Source organism: Zeus faber (genome assembly GCF_960531495.2).
Source record: "Zeus faber genome assembly, chromosome: 13".
Taxonomy (NCBI): domain Eukaryota; kingdom Metazoa; phylum Chordata; class Actinopteri; order Zeiformes; family Zeidae; genus Zeus; species Zeus faber.
This window is the reverse complement of record NC_137198.1, coordinates 12,062,902-12,083,164: the sequence shown is the minus strand read 5'-3', so window position 1 is coordinate 12,083,164 and position 20,263 is coordinate 12,062,902. Positions and strand designations below refer to the sequence as shown.

The following is a 20,263-nucleotide window of genomic DNA, read 5'->3' as shown; positions in this document are numbered from 1 at the left end:
AGGGAAAAATGCAAAATGTCAACGGATGCCGACAGCGTCCAGGACAGTGATAAGATAATTATCCAATCTGACATTTTCTGGGGGAAAAAAATAAAGGCTGGAAAAATATCAAGCTGACAGAAGGTATTTAATTTGACTGCTTGACGAGATTTCTTTCTTAAATATTTAATCTTGATTTGGGAGCCCATTGTGTTTTTTCCTCCGTTTATTATGACAGCAGGAACATGGCTTAGGACGCAGTTGGGGGGGGGGGGGCTTTGGCAGGACCGAAATGGGAACGCAGTGTGCTCCGCTCAAAGTGTTAAAATAAACAAACTGAACATCCAAGGCGGTCGGTCGCCTGTACCTTGGTTTGGCGCCGCTGGTCACCAGGCCTCACGGGTCTCGCTGCTCTGGGCTTGCGTAAGACCGAGTCGTTTTCAAAGTCGTCATCCGACAGAGCCCTCTCCTCGGTTGCATCAGACTGAGAAGAAATTGTATAAAAAAATACAATTAAATCACGCATAAAATCACAAAATGTTTGAAAATTTGGATCGAAAATTTCATACAACAATTCCGTAAAAATAAAAAAATAGATATAAAATAGATATATCTATTTTTTATATATATATATATATATATATATATATATATATATATATATTTATTTATTTTTATAGAATTTGTATGACATTAGAATATAATATATAATTATATAAGACAAAAAATATATATTATGTTGTATGTATATTATACACACAACGTATAATATATATTTTTTGTCTTCTATAATAATTATATTTAGATAAACACACACACAAACACACACAGGAATTATATTTTGATTAAACTTACTATATTAAGTGTTGCAGCCCTTTTCCTCTTCACTAGCAGAGGAGAATCCACATCACTCAAGATCTCACAAATATACAAAGCACACACCTTCAATGCTTGAGCTAGTTTAGAGTGTAGGTAGTCTCATAACGGTCAATAGGCAGTTTGGTCGACAATGTATGAAGACGAGCCAAATAAAGAGACTTCTTTCATTGTTATGTTCATCTTTTTCAAACAAAAGATCCACCTGGGAGAAGACCGTATGCATCCGTCCTTCTATTATATATCTGCTTGGTTGTCTTGATATAAAGGTTGCCATGCCAACTCCAGGCACCAAGGAGATGGCAGATAATGGATAATTGGAAAGTCTGAGGTGCGAATTCACAAATGGATTGCACCGGCTAAACCTGCGCAAATAACAGAAAAAGCGAGCAAATGGTGAAATGCACCGCTGACTGTGTTGTCATAAAAATAAAATATTTGCGCTTGTTTAAATGAGGTATTATTCATACATTTGGCACAAAATTGGCCCCTTTCTATGCAAATGAACATCGTTGCAAAAATATGATGCTAATAATCACACGCAGTTAGATTGAAAATATGACCGTCTGCAGAAACCTAGTGAAAACTGCACGGAGACTAAAATATTTAAATTTAATATTTATTTTTTTTAAAAGGCAAAAGAAAAAATGCAAAAAAAGACAGCGCTGTGCGATTGTCCTCAGAGAGCTGGTGCAACTGAAGCGCATGTATAAGGGATGTCACGCCCCGGCCTTTCCAGTGATCTGTAAATAATATTTTTTATTATTACGGTCACAGCATCTGTAGGTAGCAGAACGGGCAGCACTTGGTGGTGGTTTTCAAAACGCACTCCAAAAGCAACTTGTTGAGACTTTGAATAATTGATTGTACAAAAAAGGCTTTGTAAACGTTAATCAACCGTTCTATAATTCCTATCAGACTCAAAAGATATCGAAAACACAACTAAAAGCTAGATTTGAGACAGGTCTCTTTTATACAGGTAACGAGTTGAGATTAGGAGTACTTTCTTAAAGCGAGAGGACTAATCTGTGGGAGCCACAATTCTTTATGGTTGGTAGGGGATCAAATACTTATTTCACTCAATGAAATAAATATAAAATAAAATAATTTACATCTTTTTTTATGTGATTTTCTGGATTTTCTTTTTGATATTCTGTCTCTCACTGCTATAATAAACCTACCAAAAATTACCACTAAAATTATAGACCGTTCATTTCTTGGTCAGTGGGCAAACTTACAAAATCAGTGAGGGATCAAATAATCATTTCCCCCACTGTAGATGTACTCATACTATTTCAATGTTTTGTCACTGCACATACAGGTAAACCTAAAAATACAAAGTCAAAAATTATTATTATTTTTTTGAATCCTCGCATCTCCGCGGATCCGCAATCGCAGATTTTCCACTCGGCGGCAAAACGTTATGGGCGTGTTTGCGCTGTCGTATCATTCGAGCAATACACAATCTTTTTTGAACCGGGCTCCGAGCCGGCGCAGGGAGCGGCCCGATTGATGCACAATTAGATTGAATTCCCCCCTGAGTCTGCATCGTATACTGTGTATCCAGCGTGTTGGAGTGATGAGCTCTAATGAAGCTGCCGGGACATTTCTTTACGCTTGTTTTTCATGGAAGTGCCCTTCTAACGTAATCGATGCTTTGGCCATTAAGCGCAAACACGCCGCGCATCAAAACAAAGTCATTTATTCGAAACACGTCTTAACTGTGTGAATCAAAGAGAGTCACCTCTTCTGGAGAGGAGAACAGCTTTGCCTTGGTCTTGTGTCTTCTTTTATGGACCAAAACGTCCTCCTCGCTGTCACTGTGAGACAGTCCTGGGGAGGAGGTGAGACACAGAAAAGCGTTGAGAGCTGCTCCGAATTTTGGAAAAAAAAAAAAAAAAAAAGAATTCCCCATGCGCAGTTTAAACACAGTTTTTAATAACTGTCTTTAATTACTAAAGAGTAAGTGAAGAACAATAGAAGCTTCAAAACGAGGGGTTACTGTGAGTGTTTGACAGAAAATATATGTAATTTCTATGCTGAAGAACAAAATCCATTGAAATAAATGATGCTAAATTGTGTTCAATGTACAAGTATAAAAGATAAGACAGTTGGAGCCAACACACCTGCACGAGGAGGAGAGTTGAACAAGCAAACCGCTCCCTGCCACCGACCCTCCCCCATGCTCTTTGACCTCTCGACCAAACTGGCGGGACTCTCCCGTTGTTTCCTTTTCAAATTGGACAGTGAGGACGAGGGACCGGGCGTGGCAGTCCGCGTAACATCCCGTGATCGGATCGGAGACGGGAGGCAGGCCCCGCCCTCAGAGGTCAAAGGCGGGGCCAGGACCGAACTAATGTCTCGGCGTTGGGGCCACGGCTGAGGTAGCGGGGTGGATAACCGGGCCTCGCGCGACGTCATGGAAACGGGTCTGCGGAACCCGCGGAGCGGCGTGGAGGAGGCAGAGACGGTCGACGGAGGCGCCGCGGACGCCGGCCTGGGTTCTCGGGTTGCCGGCCCGGATGGAGCGGTAACGGACGGAGCAGAAACGACGGGAACGACGTCCTCACCGGCTTCGTCCTCCGAGTCCTCCAGCGAATAGCCAAGGTCAAAATTGACGGAGAAGAGGTCATGGGAGGAGTCGAAGGAATCAGAGTTTCGCCGGCCAGCGGCAGCAGAGACATCGCCGGTGCCGTTTAACCTTTCTGCCGTGGATTCGTCCGCTACATGTTCCCTATCGCTGCAAGTTTTTATTGTGTTTTCCTGGTTTCTCCTATGGCGATTGATCGCGCGGTCGGTGTTTGCTGTGCGTGCGTGCGTAGGGCTGCGTGAGGTCGGCATTATGTGCTTTGCATTGTTTGCGCCGGCAGCCTCCGGGGACAGTGTCATGTGGAGTCCATGTTTGCCGTGAGATAAGTCTGTGGTTCCAATAACGCTGAGAGGGGCACACGCGTGGGAGGCGCTGGATGTACGTTCTGTTTGGACTTCAGACCGAGGCGAGGCGTCGGGCGTGACGCAGTCTTCGGGAGTGGGGATATCTGGGATGGTCATTCGCAGCAAGGCCTCGTCGTCGCCAAAGAGATCAATGCTGTCGTCCGCCCCAGCGGCGGCGTGCCGCTCGGCCGGGGGCCGGTGGTGCCGAGTCACGGGCTCCACAACATTATCATCTGTCATTTCCTCAAAGTCAACGTCGTCCCATGGCTCTCCGTCAGGACTCTTATTTTCGACGTCCTTCCCCTTTTCGGCGTTCCCACCAAACACCCCCCACGCGGAATCACCGCCATCTTTTTTACCAATTTCATCGTCGCCCCCCGCCGTATCGACGGCGTCGTCGTCTCCGAAAACCTCATCCCAGCTCGGGCTCTGAGGCGCTTTTTCCGCCTGGCGGTCGGGAGGTTGGGAGGCAGGCGGGGCGTGAGGGGAAAGGAGCGGCTGCGGCGGCTGGTGACGCCGGTCGGGACAGAATCCGCCGCCTTCTTCGCCTGTCGCATCTTCATCCGCATCAGCGCAGGCGGAGCTCCCGCCATCCTCGTACATCATGAAGTCGTTATCGGTAACGTCGGCAACATCATCATCATCATCATCATCCCCGTCCAGGTCAAATGTGACCTGGAACGGCTGATTTCGCTCCAAGTCCTTCACCGCCTGATCCGGGGAGGGAGGGAGCACCGCGCCGGTCGAGGCTTGCGGCCCCGCGTCCCGCAGGGCGTCCTCCAAGTCCAAGGCCAGCGGCGGCGGAGACCTGGACAGGAGCTCCGCCACGTTGGCGAGTATCGCCCTCAGACTTCCTGCGTTCCGCCTCTCGGGGCGGGATTCGGCAGAGGAGCGGGCGGCAGCGGCGGCGTCCCGTTCTGGAAGGTAAAACATGTCCCGAAATTCGATGTCTTCTTCCTGACTCGGCTCGCGGTTGTCCGAACCGGGGAGGTCACTGACTGCGCTGTGTGTTTTCGCGACCCGAACCTCTGGAGGAGCCGCGTGGTCCGGCTCCACCACGAGACAGTCCTCGTCCAAGTCGGCAAACGCCTTCTCGCTTTCACTCCCTGCAGGAAGCTTGTCGCTTATACCGTTGAGTTCTAGGGCTGCATCGCCCCTTTCCCCTTTCTGATCAGTACACTCGGGTCTAGACGAGAAGAGGTGGGAGGACTTTGTCTTGCTTTTGGGGGCTGCGGTGCGGGTCTTGGTGCTCTTCTCTTTCTTGCTTTTGGGTATCTTGTCCACCAGCCCGTGAACATCAGCGTGGTGGAGGTGTGGAAGGAGCTCCTTTTCGTAACTGCATTCTCCCTGCAAAAGATATGCACCCAAGTACATGCGCATGCATGCACACGCACACACACACACACACACACACACACACACACACACGGCTTTTGAGTTATGAAAGGCCCTGATGTGTCCCTCTTTACTAGCAGGTCATCTGGCACAGTGGTTCTCAAACATTTTTAAGTACTCTGGGTATTTAATGGTGCTTTTTTTAATTTAAATTTTAAATTTTTTTTTTTTTACACACACATGCGCCTTACTGTAAGCGTTTCACCAATCGAAACAGGGTGCTGCTGTCTGGTCAGTCACATCTCGGATGGATCAAAACAATACGTAAAAGGAAAATATGTGTCGCCACGGATAAGTATTTCTGACGTTATGATTAATTTCTTCGTATTTTACACATTTCGATCAGGGCTCACATGGTATTCAAGCTGTCATCACCTCCCCACGCCACTCCTGCTCTCGCCCATCTCGCACACATCAACATATGAACATAATAATCGTCATCTGCCACTCGCTGTTTCTTTCCATTAGCGGGATCCATGTGACCTGGAAGTGATGGATCTGAAGTGGTTCCCTGCCTGGGCCTGTCGGGTGCCACAAAATCTAGCGGCTTGGGAGCATGCGAGGCAGGAAGCAGGTGACTCGATGCGTGGGAAGGAACACGCACACGGTGGAAGGGAGATGGTGGAATTAATGCCGTGAAAGAGAAGGAGAACGGAAGGGAGGTTCGAGTGGAAGAGAGAGATTGATGTACGAGGAAATGATGAAGGACTGGCGTGGTTAGGCGATGGGAAGGGATGAACTGCACTAAAACGAAAAAGGAAAATATGAAAATGAAAAGCGCGCGACTGCAGACTGTATGAAACCCATCCAGTGAGTGTGAATCTTTGTGCCTCGGCAGCTAAACAGCTGGTGGAAGCCTTTATTCTTTCAGACAGCTGTTTTCAACCACAGGCATAAGCTGCAGCGCACGGACACACGCGCACACACGCACACACACACACACACACACACACACACACACACACACACACACACACACACACACACACACACACACACACACACACACACACACACACACACACACACACACACACACACACACACACACACACAGCTTTTTAGTCTTACAAGGCCCTGATGTGCCCCTCTTTACTACAGGTCACTTAGCACAAACATTTTAAAGTGCTGGACCCTCGTGCTTTTTAATGGTGGCTTTTATGATTTTTTTTTTTTTTTTTTTTTTTTTTTTTTTTTAAACACGCTCTACCTACACAACTGCCCCAATATGTGCCGATGACTCACTACACAGTCCCAGAACAACACAAGTATGAAAGCGGAGCTCAACCCGCAAGCAGGCAGATGCATAGCAGGTTTGTTTGCTCCTCAGTTAAGTCGCTATTTAGATCGATGTCATGCAGGTTGGATTGCATGCATTCAAATCTACTAATCCTTATCTTCCAGCACAATCCAAACAAAACAAAGGTGTGGCCTGCAATTAGATAAAATGTCAACAAACAATACATACACGACTGCCCCAATATGCGCGAAAACAGCACTTTCACCCGCCAATTTGTTCATGAAAAAAAAATGTTTACATCGATGTCATTCAGGTTGGAGCGCATGTTGGAGCGCATGCTTAGAGCAATTCCAAAACAAGGGCGAGGTCCGCAATTATCAGGTGATTATGTGTAAACAAGGAATAAATTGTCAGCAAACAATACATTTTCTTACAGGAAAAACCTTACACGAGTAAAGATTGATTTGAACGGCATTAATGTTGACAGTTAGACAGTTTATAAATGATCACGATGAAGACGGAAAGGTAACGCAGTCTGGAAAGGTGACGGGGCTCGTGGCGTCCAGGAACGGGGAAGGGGAAATGATGTTTATTTCACGCCTCCTTCCCATTTCATCCGAGGGTGAACAAGGCAACTAGGAGGCCCGGCGTGATCGAATAATACACAAACACAGGCAAAGAAAGACACGCGTGCGAGAGGGAGAGAGAGAGAGAGAGAGAGAGCGAGAGAGAGAGAGAGAGAGCGAGAGAAAGATAAAGAGAAAGACAGGGAAGCCATTAACCCTCTCAATAGCTGTCAAGTTATTTTTTTGCCTCCTTTTCCCCCTTTTATGACTCAAATTTGTAATGAAAACTACTCCTCGCTCCATGTCCGTCCCGCTCCTCTCTGCTCCGTGAATCGGCTCTAGATGTAGGTCAACGTAGCCTGGCCTACTTTAAAAGCTTCCTGTCTTTATGTAACCGTTCCTAGAATGGTTACACAACATGGAGGACGAGGCTGGCGCCGCGTCTCCATGGCATGAAGAGAAATTATGAAGGGGGACAGAGCTGCGCGGGGGGGGGAACTTCAGCATGGGCTTTGGGCGCACCCGGACAGGAGAGGGCCGCCAATGAAGGTTCCGGGGTTTCTGGGTGAAGCTGGAGGCCGAAGGTGCGTGTGGGGGTGGGGCAAAGGAAATATAAGAGGGAAAATTGTTTTAACACTTGGCCTGAACCAACGAGGGAAAGTTGGGAGACCTGGGTGCTGTGGTTAGAATTTTTTTATTTTTATTTTTTTAATCAAATGCCTATGACCTGAGAGATGCAATGTGTACAATTATAATACAGACATAGCTTAAGATGCATTGCACAGGGTTTCTCCTGAGATAACACCTATGTGATAAATACCACATCAAATACCACCTCAAATACCACCTCAAATACCTACCTCAAACTCTTTTCCTTGCTGCTTGGTATCCAACTAGAAACCAAGGGAGACGGTAGACCCGCCCGTTCCCAGAGGAACACACCGATCCCAGTTTCGTTATCTCCCCTCAATCCCTAACCCCTGAACTTTTTGAATAAAATCCTTTTTTTGTTCCCGGGGTCGTCTAATTTCAAACACCAAGCGTGCCTCTCCTCAGGCCGGCGCCACCAAACAGAAGACTCAATCACATCATAGTATTCCACGTTCCAACCTCTCGATCCCACCTGTTGCATTTGATGCCTTTGGCTGATACACAACGTGTGGCCTCGTATGAATGTATAGAAATTTTACAATTACAATGTCATTTTCGACCGGTAAAAAACAAAACAAAACAAGGCAACCTTGACATATTATCCTGAAAATGAGTCCTGGGTTAATGAAGTGTTCTTTTATCTCATCTTAAGTGCAAGCTACAAATACAATTAACCGGAATTTTGTACTTATTTTACAGTACTTGTGTGTTTTAGTATTTTTAGAGCTTATAGAGCTTATTGTGCGTAATCACCGGGTGTCACGACATTTCACTGCGTATATATGTATCACCGTATGTATATGTATGTGAAAAATAACATCTTGAATCTTGTGTTAGGTCTTTCTGCATTGAACATTATGTGACAAATGCTTTACTATAAACAGTTCCATATACAGTATATACAGTATTGTTAAATTGATTGCACACATTAATTCCTGGTTATTATGTCTTTTCATTCCATCCCTGTGTGTGATATTGAAAACTGTGCCTGTGTTTTTCTGTTCATATGGGTCAATCGATTTGTATTCCCGTCTAGTGTGCTTACACTGACCTAAGGCCAAATAATAAACAAACTGGCTCACATCTAGCACTGCCCACTTTTACCATAGCGTTGGACCCAATTAGCAGGATTTGGGAAATTTTGGGCCTTTATCCACGTCTTTATGCATCTTGTGCAATAACAGGCGGTGAAGGTTAAGCTCTAATACTTTGCGAGAACATTTTGCTTGGACCAGATCTATCTTTCATTTACAACGGAGCCAAATCAGAAGTGTGTAAAAGGGCAACACTGTGATTTTTCTAAGGAAACAGTAAACAGGGGGTAGGAGTACGCATTACGGAGAGAATTATTACGCGGCGTTGTGGGGAAAAAACCAACCCCTCTCTTTTTCGCTCACTCGAGTGTAAGAACAGGCGAATAAAAAAAACCCATCTCACGTCACTTGAACGGCCTTTCCTAAAACCTCTGACAGTCTGTGAATAATTTTCCATCTTCCGCCAAGCATCCGGATCATTTCGGCTACAGAGGCTTTCCGGGGCCAGTGAACCGAACCCGCACAGCCTGACAGAAGAGGATTTCCACGAGAGGTGAACTAATCCCAGCAGAGACCTGTGTGATAGGTCAGCAGGCAGGGAGAAAAAAAAAAAAAAAGGCGGATGGATGGATATTTAAGATGTACACACACTTAACGTCATTGGTGAAGGCACCTGGTCCCGACACTCAAACAAGCACTCGGTATAAAAAAAAAAAAAGATTATTAGGGCTTAAATGTTTACACCTCACCCCCATCATCATTGTAGGCGGAAAAATAAAAAAGTGGCAACTGAAACAGAAAAGGTTTCTTGTGGTGCCCTACAAGAGGTATTTTTGGACGCACAAAGTGGAGACAAAATGACCGCACACTCCCAGTTGTAGAATGCCCTTTGTCTGCTTTTCTCAGAAGCCTGTCCCCAAAGTCTTAACCGTTCTGCGCTCAAATCGACGGAACCGCTGTGGTATTTTATTTTTAAACCCAAAAAAAAAAGAAGATGGCCCAGCAGTGACGTACATCGCCTGAACTTTTTATTTATTTTTTTTTTGACAATGAGAACCATGACGCCTCTGCAGAGCTGGTCTACTGTGCCAGATATCTGCCTGACATTCTTTAGCAAATCATCAAATCATCAAATCACACCCCCCCCCCCCCCTGTTCACATGCAACTCAGCTGACTTCATTGTGCCCGCTTCTGTTTGGTAAGCTGTGTTTTTTTCCTCCTCCTTACGTAACAAATATACGCAATATCTAAAGTTTGTGTAATCGGTTTTTAACAACGACAGAGAAAGTACATTTTAAGACCCTTGTGATGGCGCAAAACGAACAAAACAAAAAAGAAAAAAAGTCCGGGCTGCCTCCAATGGCGTCGCAAGGAGTCTGTTTGATTTACTTCAACATGACTCCACAAGCAAATTCCACACCAACTCATTTTGATTCAGCCGATGACTCCCTCATAAACATGTTTGTTGTTGTGCTTGTGTTTACTTATTTTTGTTGGTAGAAAAAAAAAAGAAAAAAAAAAAGAAGAGGATGTGCAGCATGTGCAGCACGTGCCTCCATTTTATTTCCTTACCTCACTTTCCTCCCTCATGGTGTCTATCAGCTCCATCACTCTGACGAAGTGCTGGCAGCGCAGGGAATGGTCCACAGCGTGGGTCGGCAGGGCCCGGCTCTGCCAGTGCCTCCACTCCCACAGGGACAGCACTTGCACCGGAGGGCCCCCTCCGGAAGCTTCCTCCTGCAAGGTTTTCAAAAAATAATAATAATCATACCGCAGTAGTTACATGGGTTTGAACACAAGAACAGTTAAAAACAAGGAGGAGTTGAACTACCGGGGATGTCCGGTCACTCTGCAGGGACAGGAAGCGTGATGGCCTCAGGGCTGGATGAGGCTGGTCCTCCTCCAGCTTCATGGTGGAGGTCCACGCGGAATGCTCCTCAGGGGTCAGGAACCCGTCTGACCTGGGAGCGCCATGCTCCATGGCTAAAACACACACACACACACACACACACACACACACACACACACACACACACACACACACACACACACACACACACACACACACACACACACACACACACACACACACACACACACATTGACACAAACACACTGAACTGTGCAATATACTGTAATGACACTGTAATAAGCTAGACTTACCCATCTGGTATTAGCCATAGTGTTGTATACTTTTAATATTATTATTATTATTATTATTATTATTAGGTAACAACAATGGCAACAATAGGCTTTTGTTCAGGATAGGTCATTGTTCTGGGGAAATTCTCTGAATTCTTAAATGTGAAACTATTTGAGACAGAAGAACAGCAGCAGCTATGAACACGGTTTGTGTCTTGTTTGAACCGGTATGTCCCAAACACCTCGTGGTTGAAGTTCCATCCAAATCCATCCACAAACAGAGCGGAAATTAGTGAAAAACCGACCAAATTTGACCGATATCACAGACACAGTCCAATGCATTTATTGCCACAATATGTCCAACACGCCTAAAAGTATCTGGAACACAACAATGAGAGACCACACGAATACGGGGTTACTTGGGGTGGTTTAAACCGCTATTTCATAAGCATCTTGTGGTTTAAATGTCATGCAAATTGATCCACATACGGAGCAGATATTAGTGAAAAAACCGACCAAATTTGACCCCAAGTATTCAACTGGTCCCGCTTGACTGACAAGTGACTGTTCGTAAACAAAATGATTTACATACTAATTACTAGAAATGGGAGGTTCTGATTCAGAATGTACATTCCCACCGTGTCCAGTGTGTGGTGTAGACTGCGTCGCTCTATAGTGGTTAGACATTATAAACTATGTGTTTACATGTGTATTTATGTACCTTCTTACCTGGTAGATGTTTGCGGATCTGTTCAATTTATATTTTATCTCTTTGGTCCCCATTATTTTTTGCCGGATTCATGAAAATACAAAAAAAGTAGTCCACATCGAGTTGAATCCACTCGAATTTACAACTGAGTGATGCGTTCAAGATCCAACGAGGCGTCAGAAAAATAGAAGCTGTGAATGGTAATTACTCGCAGAAATACCACGTTTTTACAATGTTTTTTGCATTTCATGGAAACTTAACTTACTGAAAATGTAATCCAAGGAAAAAAGTCACCACTCAAATGACGTAAGTTCGACTACCTTCCTAAACCTCCGTAAATACGTCACTTCAAACACGTGACATGAACAGCCAATCGAACAGAGCAGAGAAACAACCATGTGACACAAACAGCCAATCGTACAGCAGGAGCGCCGGTGCTTCCTCCGCTCGGCAGCGCGCAGCGGGGACGAGGCCCCCCGGAGCTGACGCGGCGGGTCTTCCTAAAAAGGCAATTTGAACTCAAACTCGCACTCCTCCCAACCCGAGCCCGGCACGGCGCCCATCCCCGCAAAAGGAGAGCGATTAAAGAAAGGATCCGCGGGAGGAGAGTCCCTCGGCCCGCTCCAAACATCCCCGCATATGATCACAGAGCGCAGATTCGGGAACCTCAGAACCTCCGAAAACTGTTATACGTACCTAACATGACTAAACTGGACCCTGTGTATTGCTGCCTGTGAATATATTAATTATTAGTATTATTATTAGTAGTATTATTATCATGATTATTACTCGTGTACAGATATGTTCAACTATATTTGTGACAGTGACATGTTCCGTCACAGTTACGTCCCCCTCGACTCACCCAGGTTTTGGGGGTGGATGAGTGAGCTCTGGCCCTTGGCGCTGGAGCGCCGGCCGCCGGATCTCCTACTACTCTCGCCGTGGTCGAAGAGGCCTGAGGTGATGTGCATCTTGTGCAGGGCGGGGTTGACGCCGTCAGGCAGCATGCGGGGGCTGTTGGGGTACATCTGGAAGCTGGTTTTGTTGCCGACGATAGACTTGTACACGCTTCTCTTGTTGCTCTGGCTCTGGTTGTAGATCTGGAAGTGGGGAGATGAAGTCATGTTTCAGGCAGAAGATCCCAAAACACATTTAAATGTAGTGTTTTGTATAGATGATGAAGTTATTTAAGAGTAGCATGAATAATATCCTGTACCTGAAGTATATGTACTGAACTTCTGTTCTTGCACTTATTTTATCTATGTGTACTATATCAAGTATAATATTACTTTACTCCTGGGTTATGGGACTCATGGGATTATTCCTGCTAATATTGGAGATTCAATTCCTACTGGGGCCTCCCAGACACACGTAAGCATACATGGAACTCCAAGGTAAGCACAACTCCACGTGATCTATAAATTGTTGTTTAGAAATAAACTGTGCAATATAACATACTGTTAGACTAACCTATCCTTATCCGTTAGCCATGACAGACAGTTGCATCCTTCCTGCCACTTAGCATCTCTCATAGCCTCTTTTGTAATTTATCTTGATCTGGTGCATAGAGCACACTTTGTATACATGTATTCTATCTATATGGAATTTTATTTTTTAAGCATTTTTTTTTTAATGCTGCTCTGTAGATCTGGACCATGTCACTCCTGCTGGCGCTCACCCGCTCTTCTCGGCCCTCGGCCAGAATGACCACGATGCGTCCCCGCCGCTTGCGCCCGGTGCGGCCCATGCGCTGTACCAGGCGGATGGGGCTCTTCTGGGCGTCGAAGCAGACGATGAGGTCCACTTCCCCAATGTCCAAACCCTCCTCCCCCACGCAGGTGGAAACCAGCGTGTTGAAGCCCCCCGTGCGGAACCGCCGAACCACCTACAAAGTGCGAGTGAATTCCTTGAATAAAGATGAAATGAAGCATTTCATATGCCTGCTGTTATGGATGCACCAGTAGTGGATATCTTATGTCTGGTACCGGGTTAAAATATGTGTCCTTGTGTTCTCCCATGCAATAAGTTGTGTTAATATGCCCATATGTAAAACGTTCAATATTAAATATTTGACATACTAGAAATCAAAGTTCTTCATTGGAAAAAAGTCAGGGTGCCAAATGTTACACTTAATTGGAAACAAATTTATTTTTTCTCTCCCTGTGTCCGACTGTCTGTCTGCCAGTATGAACAGAATGTACAAACCTGGGGGAATAGGTCTTAATGTTTCTTTTTTTGTGCTAGAATGCTCAAAATAACTAAGATATCTTTACAACTTTGCAAGTGTGGGGATTAGAGACATTTTTTTTTACCATGGTTTTCTTATCCTACATTTCTCTCGTCTTCAGATAACAAATGAATAGATCAAAGGAAGGTGCCCTATTCACCTCAAGTTGCTCCTTCTGGGTGAAACCCTTGACGCCCTTCCCCGTCGAGGCCTGGCCCATAAATGTCATCACCCGGACGAGCGGCGCGTGGCGGTTCAACATGGCGGCGATCTCTTGCACACTCTCACGGAACGACGAGAAGATCATAACACGGGTGCTGACTTCCTGAGGCCCGGTGTCAGCGGCAGAACCTATCGCTAGAAGTCCAAAGGACAGGAGAGAGGGAGAGAGAGAGAGAGAGAGAGCGAGAGAGAGAGTCTTATTTATACTAGCATTGCACTAGGGTGCAAAGTGCTTATAGATATAAACGAAAACATCAATATATCAATCTTTTGTATAGAAGCTGATGACCCCAAATAAGGCAAAGGCCCCTGGCCTCAGGCTGAGTATGTTAAACAGCCTTTTAGTCATGATAAAACACCTAAATTCGGGTCAAATCTGTTCAACATAACCCCGAGAGAGAGAGAGAGAGAGAGAGAGAGAGAGAGAGAGAGAGAGAGAGTGAGTGAGTGAGTGTGACAAAAAAATTCTACTTAAAACCGCTTTATAGCTGCAAATACAGTATGTTGTGGTTGCTGTTCGACAATAATTACGGATTCAATATTTTAGCCATGATTTAACAGAATAAATGCATTAGATGATGTCACTTTTTTTTAGAATGATCGGTATTTATAACCAATGTATAAAGGCAGCGATGAAGAAATTTCCACCTGCATTGCAGAGATACAGTACCATGTGGTAAACTTAAATACATACCACAATAAACCACATGGAAACAAAAAAATAATAATAACAACAACAATAATAACAATAACAACATTAACAATGATAATGCATGTAAAGTATATAAAGTATATACTTTTGCTCAATACTGAATTTCTTCAAAACTACACAAAAACTTAGGATATTATAAAATCTTACAGAATTAATATTTAAATTTGGATGTTGATACTTGAATTCAACATCGTTTTCTCGTTTTCACATTCATCTCGTTGTAAAACTTGGGAGTCAGGAATTAAACATTCTGAATGGGTGAGTAACAGGAGAAATTCACCATTCTTTTCTGCTGAAGTCTCAGCCCACCTCCTGAAGTGCTGCAGCACCACCTCCTCCAGCTGCTGCAGCTTGGGATGACTGTAAATGAAAGGCTCATCTGGACCTGGAAGTATTGATGGTAGAAATGTGCGTCATATCTACCATGTAGTATGTACAGTATGGGGCATGTGACTTGTCATGGCGCTAGAATCAGTAAATAGCATGTTTTATAGGTGAAAGGGGGCTGAAACAGCTTAAACAGATTTAAAACCAGGTTTAAAATGACAGCGATAAGCCTGCACACTTTATATTGCTCCCAAAACACATTTAATTAAATTACTTTTTCATGTCAAAAAGGAATCGGGAGCAGCTCATCCGATACCAACCACCTGTTATCGTTCAAATTGCAGACTGAAAATGGTTTGGAAACACAAAGGTATTATGAGATGTTATGATATTATTATAAATGTTTGTGTGTGAAGGCCTTTTGCTTTGTTATGAATGTTAACGGACTAAGCCTGGCACCTATTAGATTGAAAGTGCATGTGATCGTTGTTTTTCCATCAAACTGGATTATTCATCACTGCGTAGGAATGTCTCCCTCGGAGTATTAAACCTCCTCTGGTTATAGATAGAGAGCAGGCGTCAGAGGTGAGGAGCATGAATGAACGCTCATCTACCAGCAGTCGGCTTCAGGAACGTGGCCTCCATCTCCCGGTAAAGGTCCATGAAGGTGGGCGTCCTCTGCAGCTCATTCCTGGCCCTCGACATTTCTAACGATACACAATAAACAAGCCGGAGTTAGTGGGTTTTACTTTCATTCGGGGAGGCTGAGAAGCCTCGGGAAGTGCTCAAAGCCCCGGAGGTGGAGGCTCTTACCTCGGGACCCGTCCATGATGCCCTGAATGTAGAAGAAGAGCGAGCGGAGCCCCATCTGCAGCAGCAGTTCATAGCCGTGATACAGACTGATGCAAAGGGCAAAGTCTCCCTCCATTACTCCCTGCTGGGGACCCTGTGGACACACTGCAGTCAGCCCCAGTGCAAGTTCCACAAACACCAAGTTTTTTGGTGTATATAATTACCATTCGGGCGGTATTTGGTCCGGCCAAATGATAAGTCGTCCCCTCCACATGAATATGTAAACACAATATGAGACGAATGAAATGCCAGCCCTTCACCTTGATGTTAGGAGGAGGGTTCTTCCGGAACTGCTCCCTGGCCAGGATGAGCTGGTATTTCGTGAGAACACGCAGGTCCTTGTGAGCCATCGCTCGGTTCTGGACCAAACGCGAGGTGAACTTCTCCAGCACCTGTCGGACGCAGGAACCAAGCAGCTGCTTTGGAGACCGATTGTGTGAAACGATACACCCCAAAAAAGCCTAGAAGACAAAGCTCGGAGGTGCACATGACGACATGCACACGATGGCCGAGGGCTACGTCGATAACTGCCAAAATTCGTCTTTTGACAGTTATTGACGTAAACCTATTTAATCATTTTGGATGATACAATGATTGCTGGGAAATATGTCTGTGTGCGTCTAAAGGTGAGGGAGGGCACAAAACAATGATAAAGAAATCTTGCACCGGGAGCCCATAATGACTTGCTGCTGCCACTGTGCACACACATATGCTAATGACAGCCATTTGCTGTCTGGCTTAATTTTGACTGCATACAGGAGGTCCATTGCATAACAAAACTGACACCGTTTTTTTTTTTTGTTTTTTTTTTTTAAACAACAGGGAGCACAATAAAAAAAGAACAATGTGTCTTTATTCTGTCTGTTCCCATTTCTTTAAATTATGGGGAGGTACATGGAGGAAGTCTGGCCGACCTACAAATTTAACATGAATAGCTATTCATCCTCACAACCACAGACAGCTAAAGTGGACCAGGGAGGGTGCGGCGCGAATCATCATTTCAATTTCGTTATATGCTCTTGAAAGACAGGGGAGAATAAAAGGGGGCTTTGAAAAGGGAACTGGGCTCTTTCCATTCAGCCCCTCAGTGAAAAGTTTGGACCCAGTTTGACAACTGGTGAAAAATCTAAGCAATTAAACCTGTTTTGATTTTCAAAAGGTGTGCGGCAGAAGAGAAGCACCGTGTTCGGAGGACTATGTGGGAAAGTAGGCTGTACGTATGACAGAGGATTTTCACTCAAAGCAAATATATTTTCTTTCTTTAGATGCTGTCTAGAATTGTATAGTAAAAAGTAGGCTCCATTAAAGCAAACAAAACGGACTATGTTGTGAAACTAATTGGATTAGGGTTCTTCTTCTGATGAGGAAACACTGCGTTGAAAGGCCGGTGTCGTCCATCTGCTGAGTCTCAGATAACAAAAGCAATGGTTTAAATTACAACTTTTAATTCCACTGACCTTTCAAAATATATCAACAGCTATATCACAAGGCCTGGACGTGGTATCATACCGGTGTGAGGAGGTCAGTTTGGCCATCTGGTTCGGATTGAGCCGCACCATTAAGGGGCGAACGGCTCCGCGTTTGGAAAAACACACAGGTCTACAGGTGGCTGACCCAAGAGCCTTCCCGAAAGTTATGTCGAACAAAACAAAGCTCCGCTCTGACAACATTTTCATGTGAGAACCTATGATGCTCCTGCAGAAATCGGGTCTGTGAATAAACTCTCTCTATATAGGGATTAAAAACATCTTCATTATGTTCTTAAAAGAAAGGTTTAAAACAACCAGTCAAGAGTCCTATCCTTGTGTTTGCCACCTGATTTAAGTGGTGGGCATGGAAAACCTGGTTTGAATAAGTGTTATATTAATGAGTAACAATTGTAACCGTTACTATAACAATCAAAATAAATTAGGTAGTAGTGGTTCTAGTAGTTGTACCAGTGGTAGTGTTACTTAGGGCACACCGCAACCCTATAAATATATCTTACCTTGCCTAATGGAGGGAATTAGCAGTAGCCTGTATTCAATTCCAGCTCTAATAGATTGGGTAGATAATGACCTAATGTCAGAGATCAGAAGAAAGGAGGCTTAGTTTAGCTTGAGAAAATTGGAGCCCTGGTCGCGACCAATGTTCAGCAACCCGCGGCTCTTTAACCCCTGCCCCGGCGGCTCCCTGGCTACGGGAAAATAAAACTAAAAACAGGAAAAAAAAAAAAAAATAGGTAGCGGAGCATTAATAGTAATGGAGGTAGAGATGTAGAGGAAATCTAAGGTTGACACTTCAGTTGCCCTCAATCAAATGGGTATAGAAGCCTGCCAGGACAAACGCTCTGCCCTAGATCGGCATCTGCCAGGGCAAGCCACAGAGTGTGTGTGTGTGTGTGTGTGTGTGTGTGTGTGTGTGTGTGTGTGTGTGTGTGTGTGTGTGTGTGTGTGTGTGTGTGTGTGTCTGTGCGCGCGCAACTTATACTGGTTGATTAATAAATTAGCATTTTCTTATATCATAGACATAAAAACAATTGAAATAATAAATTATCATCAGCAAATATTAATTTAAAAAAAAGCTGATTTGAAAGTAAATAAATGTATGTATGATCAAAACCAAAAGACGACGCTGAGGAAGTGCAAATATCTATCTACAAATGAAGTTACATTTGTAAAGAGAAAATTGAATTTTTCGCGACAGCTTCAATTATAATTACAGCAAAAGCCCGGCGGGGACTGGGAATAAAGCAGGAGACAGGGACGGCACGGAGGGAAAGGAACAAAAAAAAAAACGAAAAAAAAAAAAACGACTCGAAACTAGAACAGAACTCCAGAAATTAAAAACGTGTTTTCATACGAATGCACTCGGGTCTGAATAGGTTTCCCTTTAGAGACACACACATGTATTACCTAGGTAACTTTATTTTTAATAAAAAAGAGGATGGAAAGAGGAGAGGACAGGCCAAGGGATGAAGATGGAAGCCACGCGCAAGCAGAAGAGGCTCAGTGTCACACAGCAACATCGGCGATGGAGGGCTCAGGGAGCACGCTCAGTAGAGGAGGAATATCCCATTGGCTGGGAAGCATGGAACTAGGTGACGTAGGGAGTCAGCCACAGTCAGTATCCTTCTGTAGGAAACTATTAATAACAGAACCTGCAGAAAGCTATTCATCACTCTGGCACATAAGAAATGGTCAATGGCTTGCTCTCGGTTGTGTTCATATACATATGTGCGCGCGTGTGTGTGTGTCTGTGTGTGTGTGTGTGTGTGTGCGTGCGTAGCATATATTTCTGTCTGCAGAAGCCCTTAAGGCGATGAAGTCGACAGAGTGACATCGCCCGTGCATCCGCGGTTGCCGTAGATGAACCCAGAGGCGAATCGGAAACAAAAGCAGGTCAATGTGTTTAAATGAGCTCTGGAAAAAAAAAAAAAAGCCTTTGATGCTGTGTGTCGCAGTAAAGGTGCTTAGTTGATTAATGGGGCTCGGAAACTAGAGTAAATCAGCGACAGTCAAAACATTGGTTAGGGTTGTATGAACATTCCAAAAAAAAAAAAAAAAAAAAAAAAAGGCACTGTAAATCCCACGGTGCCCTAGATAAAAGAAAAATACTGGGAATTTCAATTAAAAAAAAAAATAGAAAGACTACTCTTATTCTGTGCCTTGCTTAAATAAATAATTTTGATTCTGTGTGTGTGTGTGTATTTGCCAGTGTGTGGACAAATCAGTGTGTGTTTGTGCTTGTAGTGTCTAATCACATGGCTCCGTCAACAGAGAGGATTACATAATGCCTCTACGTGCTTAATGAGGGGCAGAACATGGCGGCTGGTGATCCCTGCCACAAAAGCACTGCACGCTGCATCTTCAGATCTTTACAAGCTTAAGCGGGGAAACGACGCTCGTCAAACACAGTCCACACCATGTTGGAAATAGTAGAATAGAATGAAAGGAAGTGGAGTAAAGAAATAGAATCATCTAAATAAAAAAATTAAAAAAAATACAATGTGTGTACAATGTGTGTATTAGAGTCCATGCAATGCACTTTTATCTCTGTATGACACACACACACACACGCACACGCACACGCACACACACACACACACACACACACACACTTGCTGACTTGCTGAGCTGGTTCACCATATAGGAATATTCACAACCCCACTAGATGCAAGTTAAATATTTTCACTTTTTGCCATCCTCCTTGAGGGAATAAGCCGGATGTTACGTAACAGATAAACTCTGGTGCAGATAACACACACCCACACCCACACACACACACACACACACTTAGTAATGCACTCAAGTCTTTTCAAATGCAAATGCACAGTGAGAGAGGAACACATTATCACTAAAGCTGAAATGCCGTGCTATCTCTTGGTTGTTCACGTGCACGCCCGTTGAGGTCCAGA

General features: G+C 44.4%; 1 protein-coding gene across 1 annotated transcript in view; it reads right to left on the bottom strand.

Annotated features, from left to right (window-relative positions):
• Positions 1 to 20,263, bottom strand: part of fancm (FA complementation group M) — a gene marked incomplete at its 5' end in the record, with an annotated part of 51,960 nt that overhangs the window by 4,953 nt on the left and 26,744 nt on the right. The window contains 12 exons of the mRNA XM_080011990.1: positions 347 to 463; positions 2,600 to 2,688; positions 2,982 to 5,136; positions 10,249 to 10,413; positions 10,508 to 10,659; positions 12,390 to 12,627; positions 13,206 to 13,412; positions 13,915 to 14,105; positions 14,969 to 15,073; positions 15,630 to 15,722; positions 15,829 to 15,961; positions 16,128 to 16,259. Coding sequence (XP_079868116.1) covers positions 347 to 463; positions 2,600 to 2,688; positions 2,982 to 5,136; positions 10,249 to 10,413; positions 10,508 to 10,659; positions 12,390 to 12,627; positions 13,206 to 13,412; positions 13,915 to 14,105; positions 14,969 to 15,073; positions 15,630 to 15,722; positions 15,829 to 15,961; positions 16,128 to 16,259 — 3,777 coding nt within the window. The remainder of the gene's footprint in view (positions 1 to 346; positions 464 to 2,599; positions 2,689 to 2,981; positions 5,137 to 10,248; positions 10,414 to 10,507; positions 10,660 to 12,389; positions 12,628 to 13,205; positions 13,413 to 13,914; positions 14,106 to 14,968; positions 15,074 to 15,629; positions 15,723 to 15,828; positions 15,962 to 16,127; positions 16,260 to 20,263) is intronic.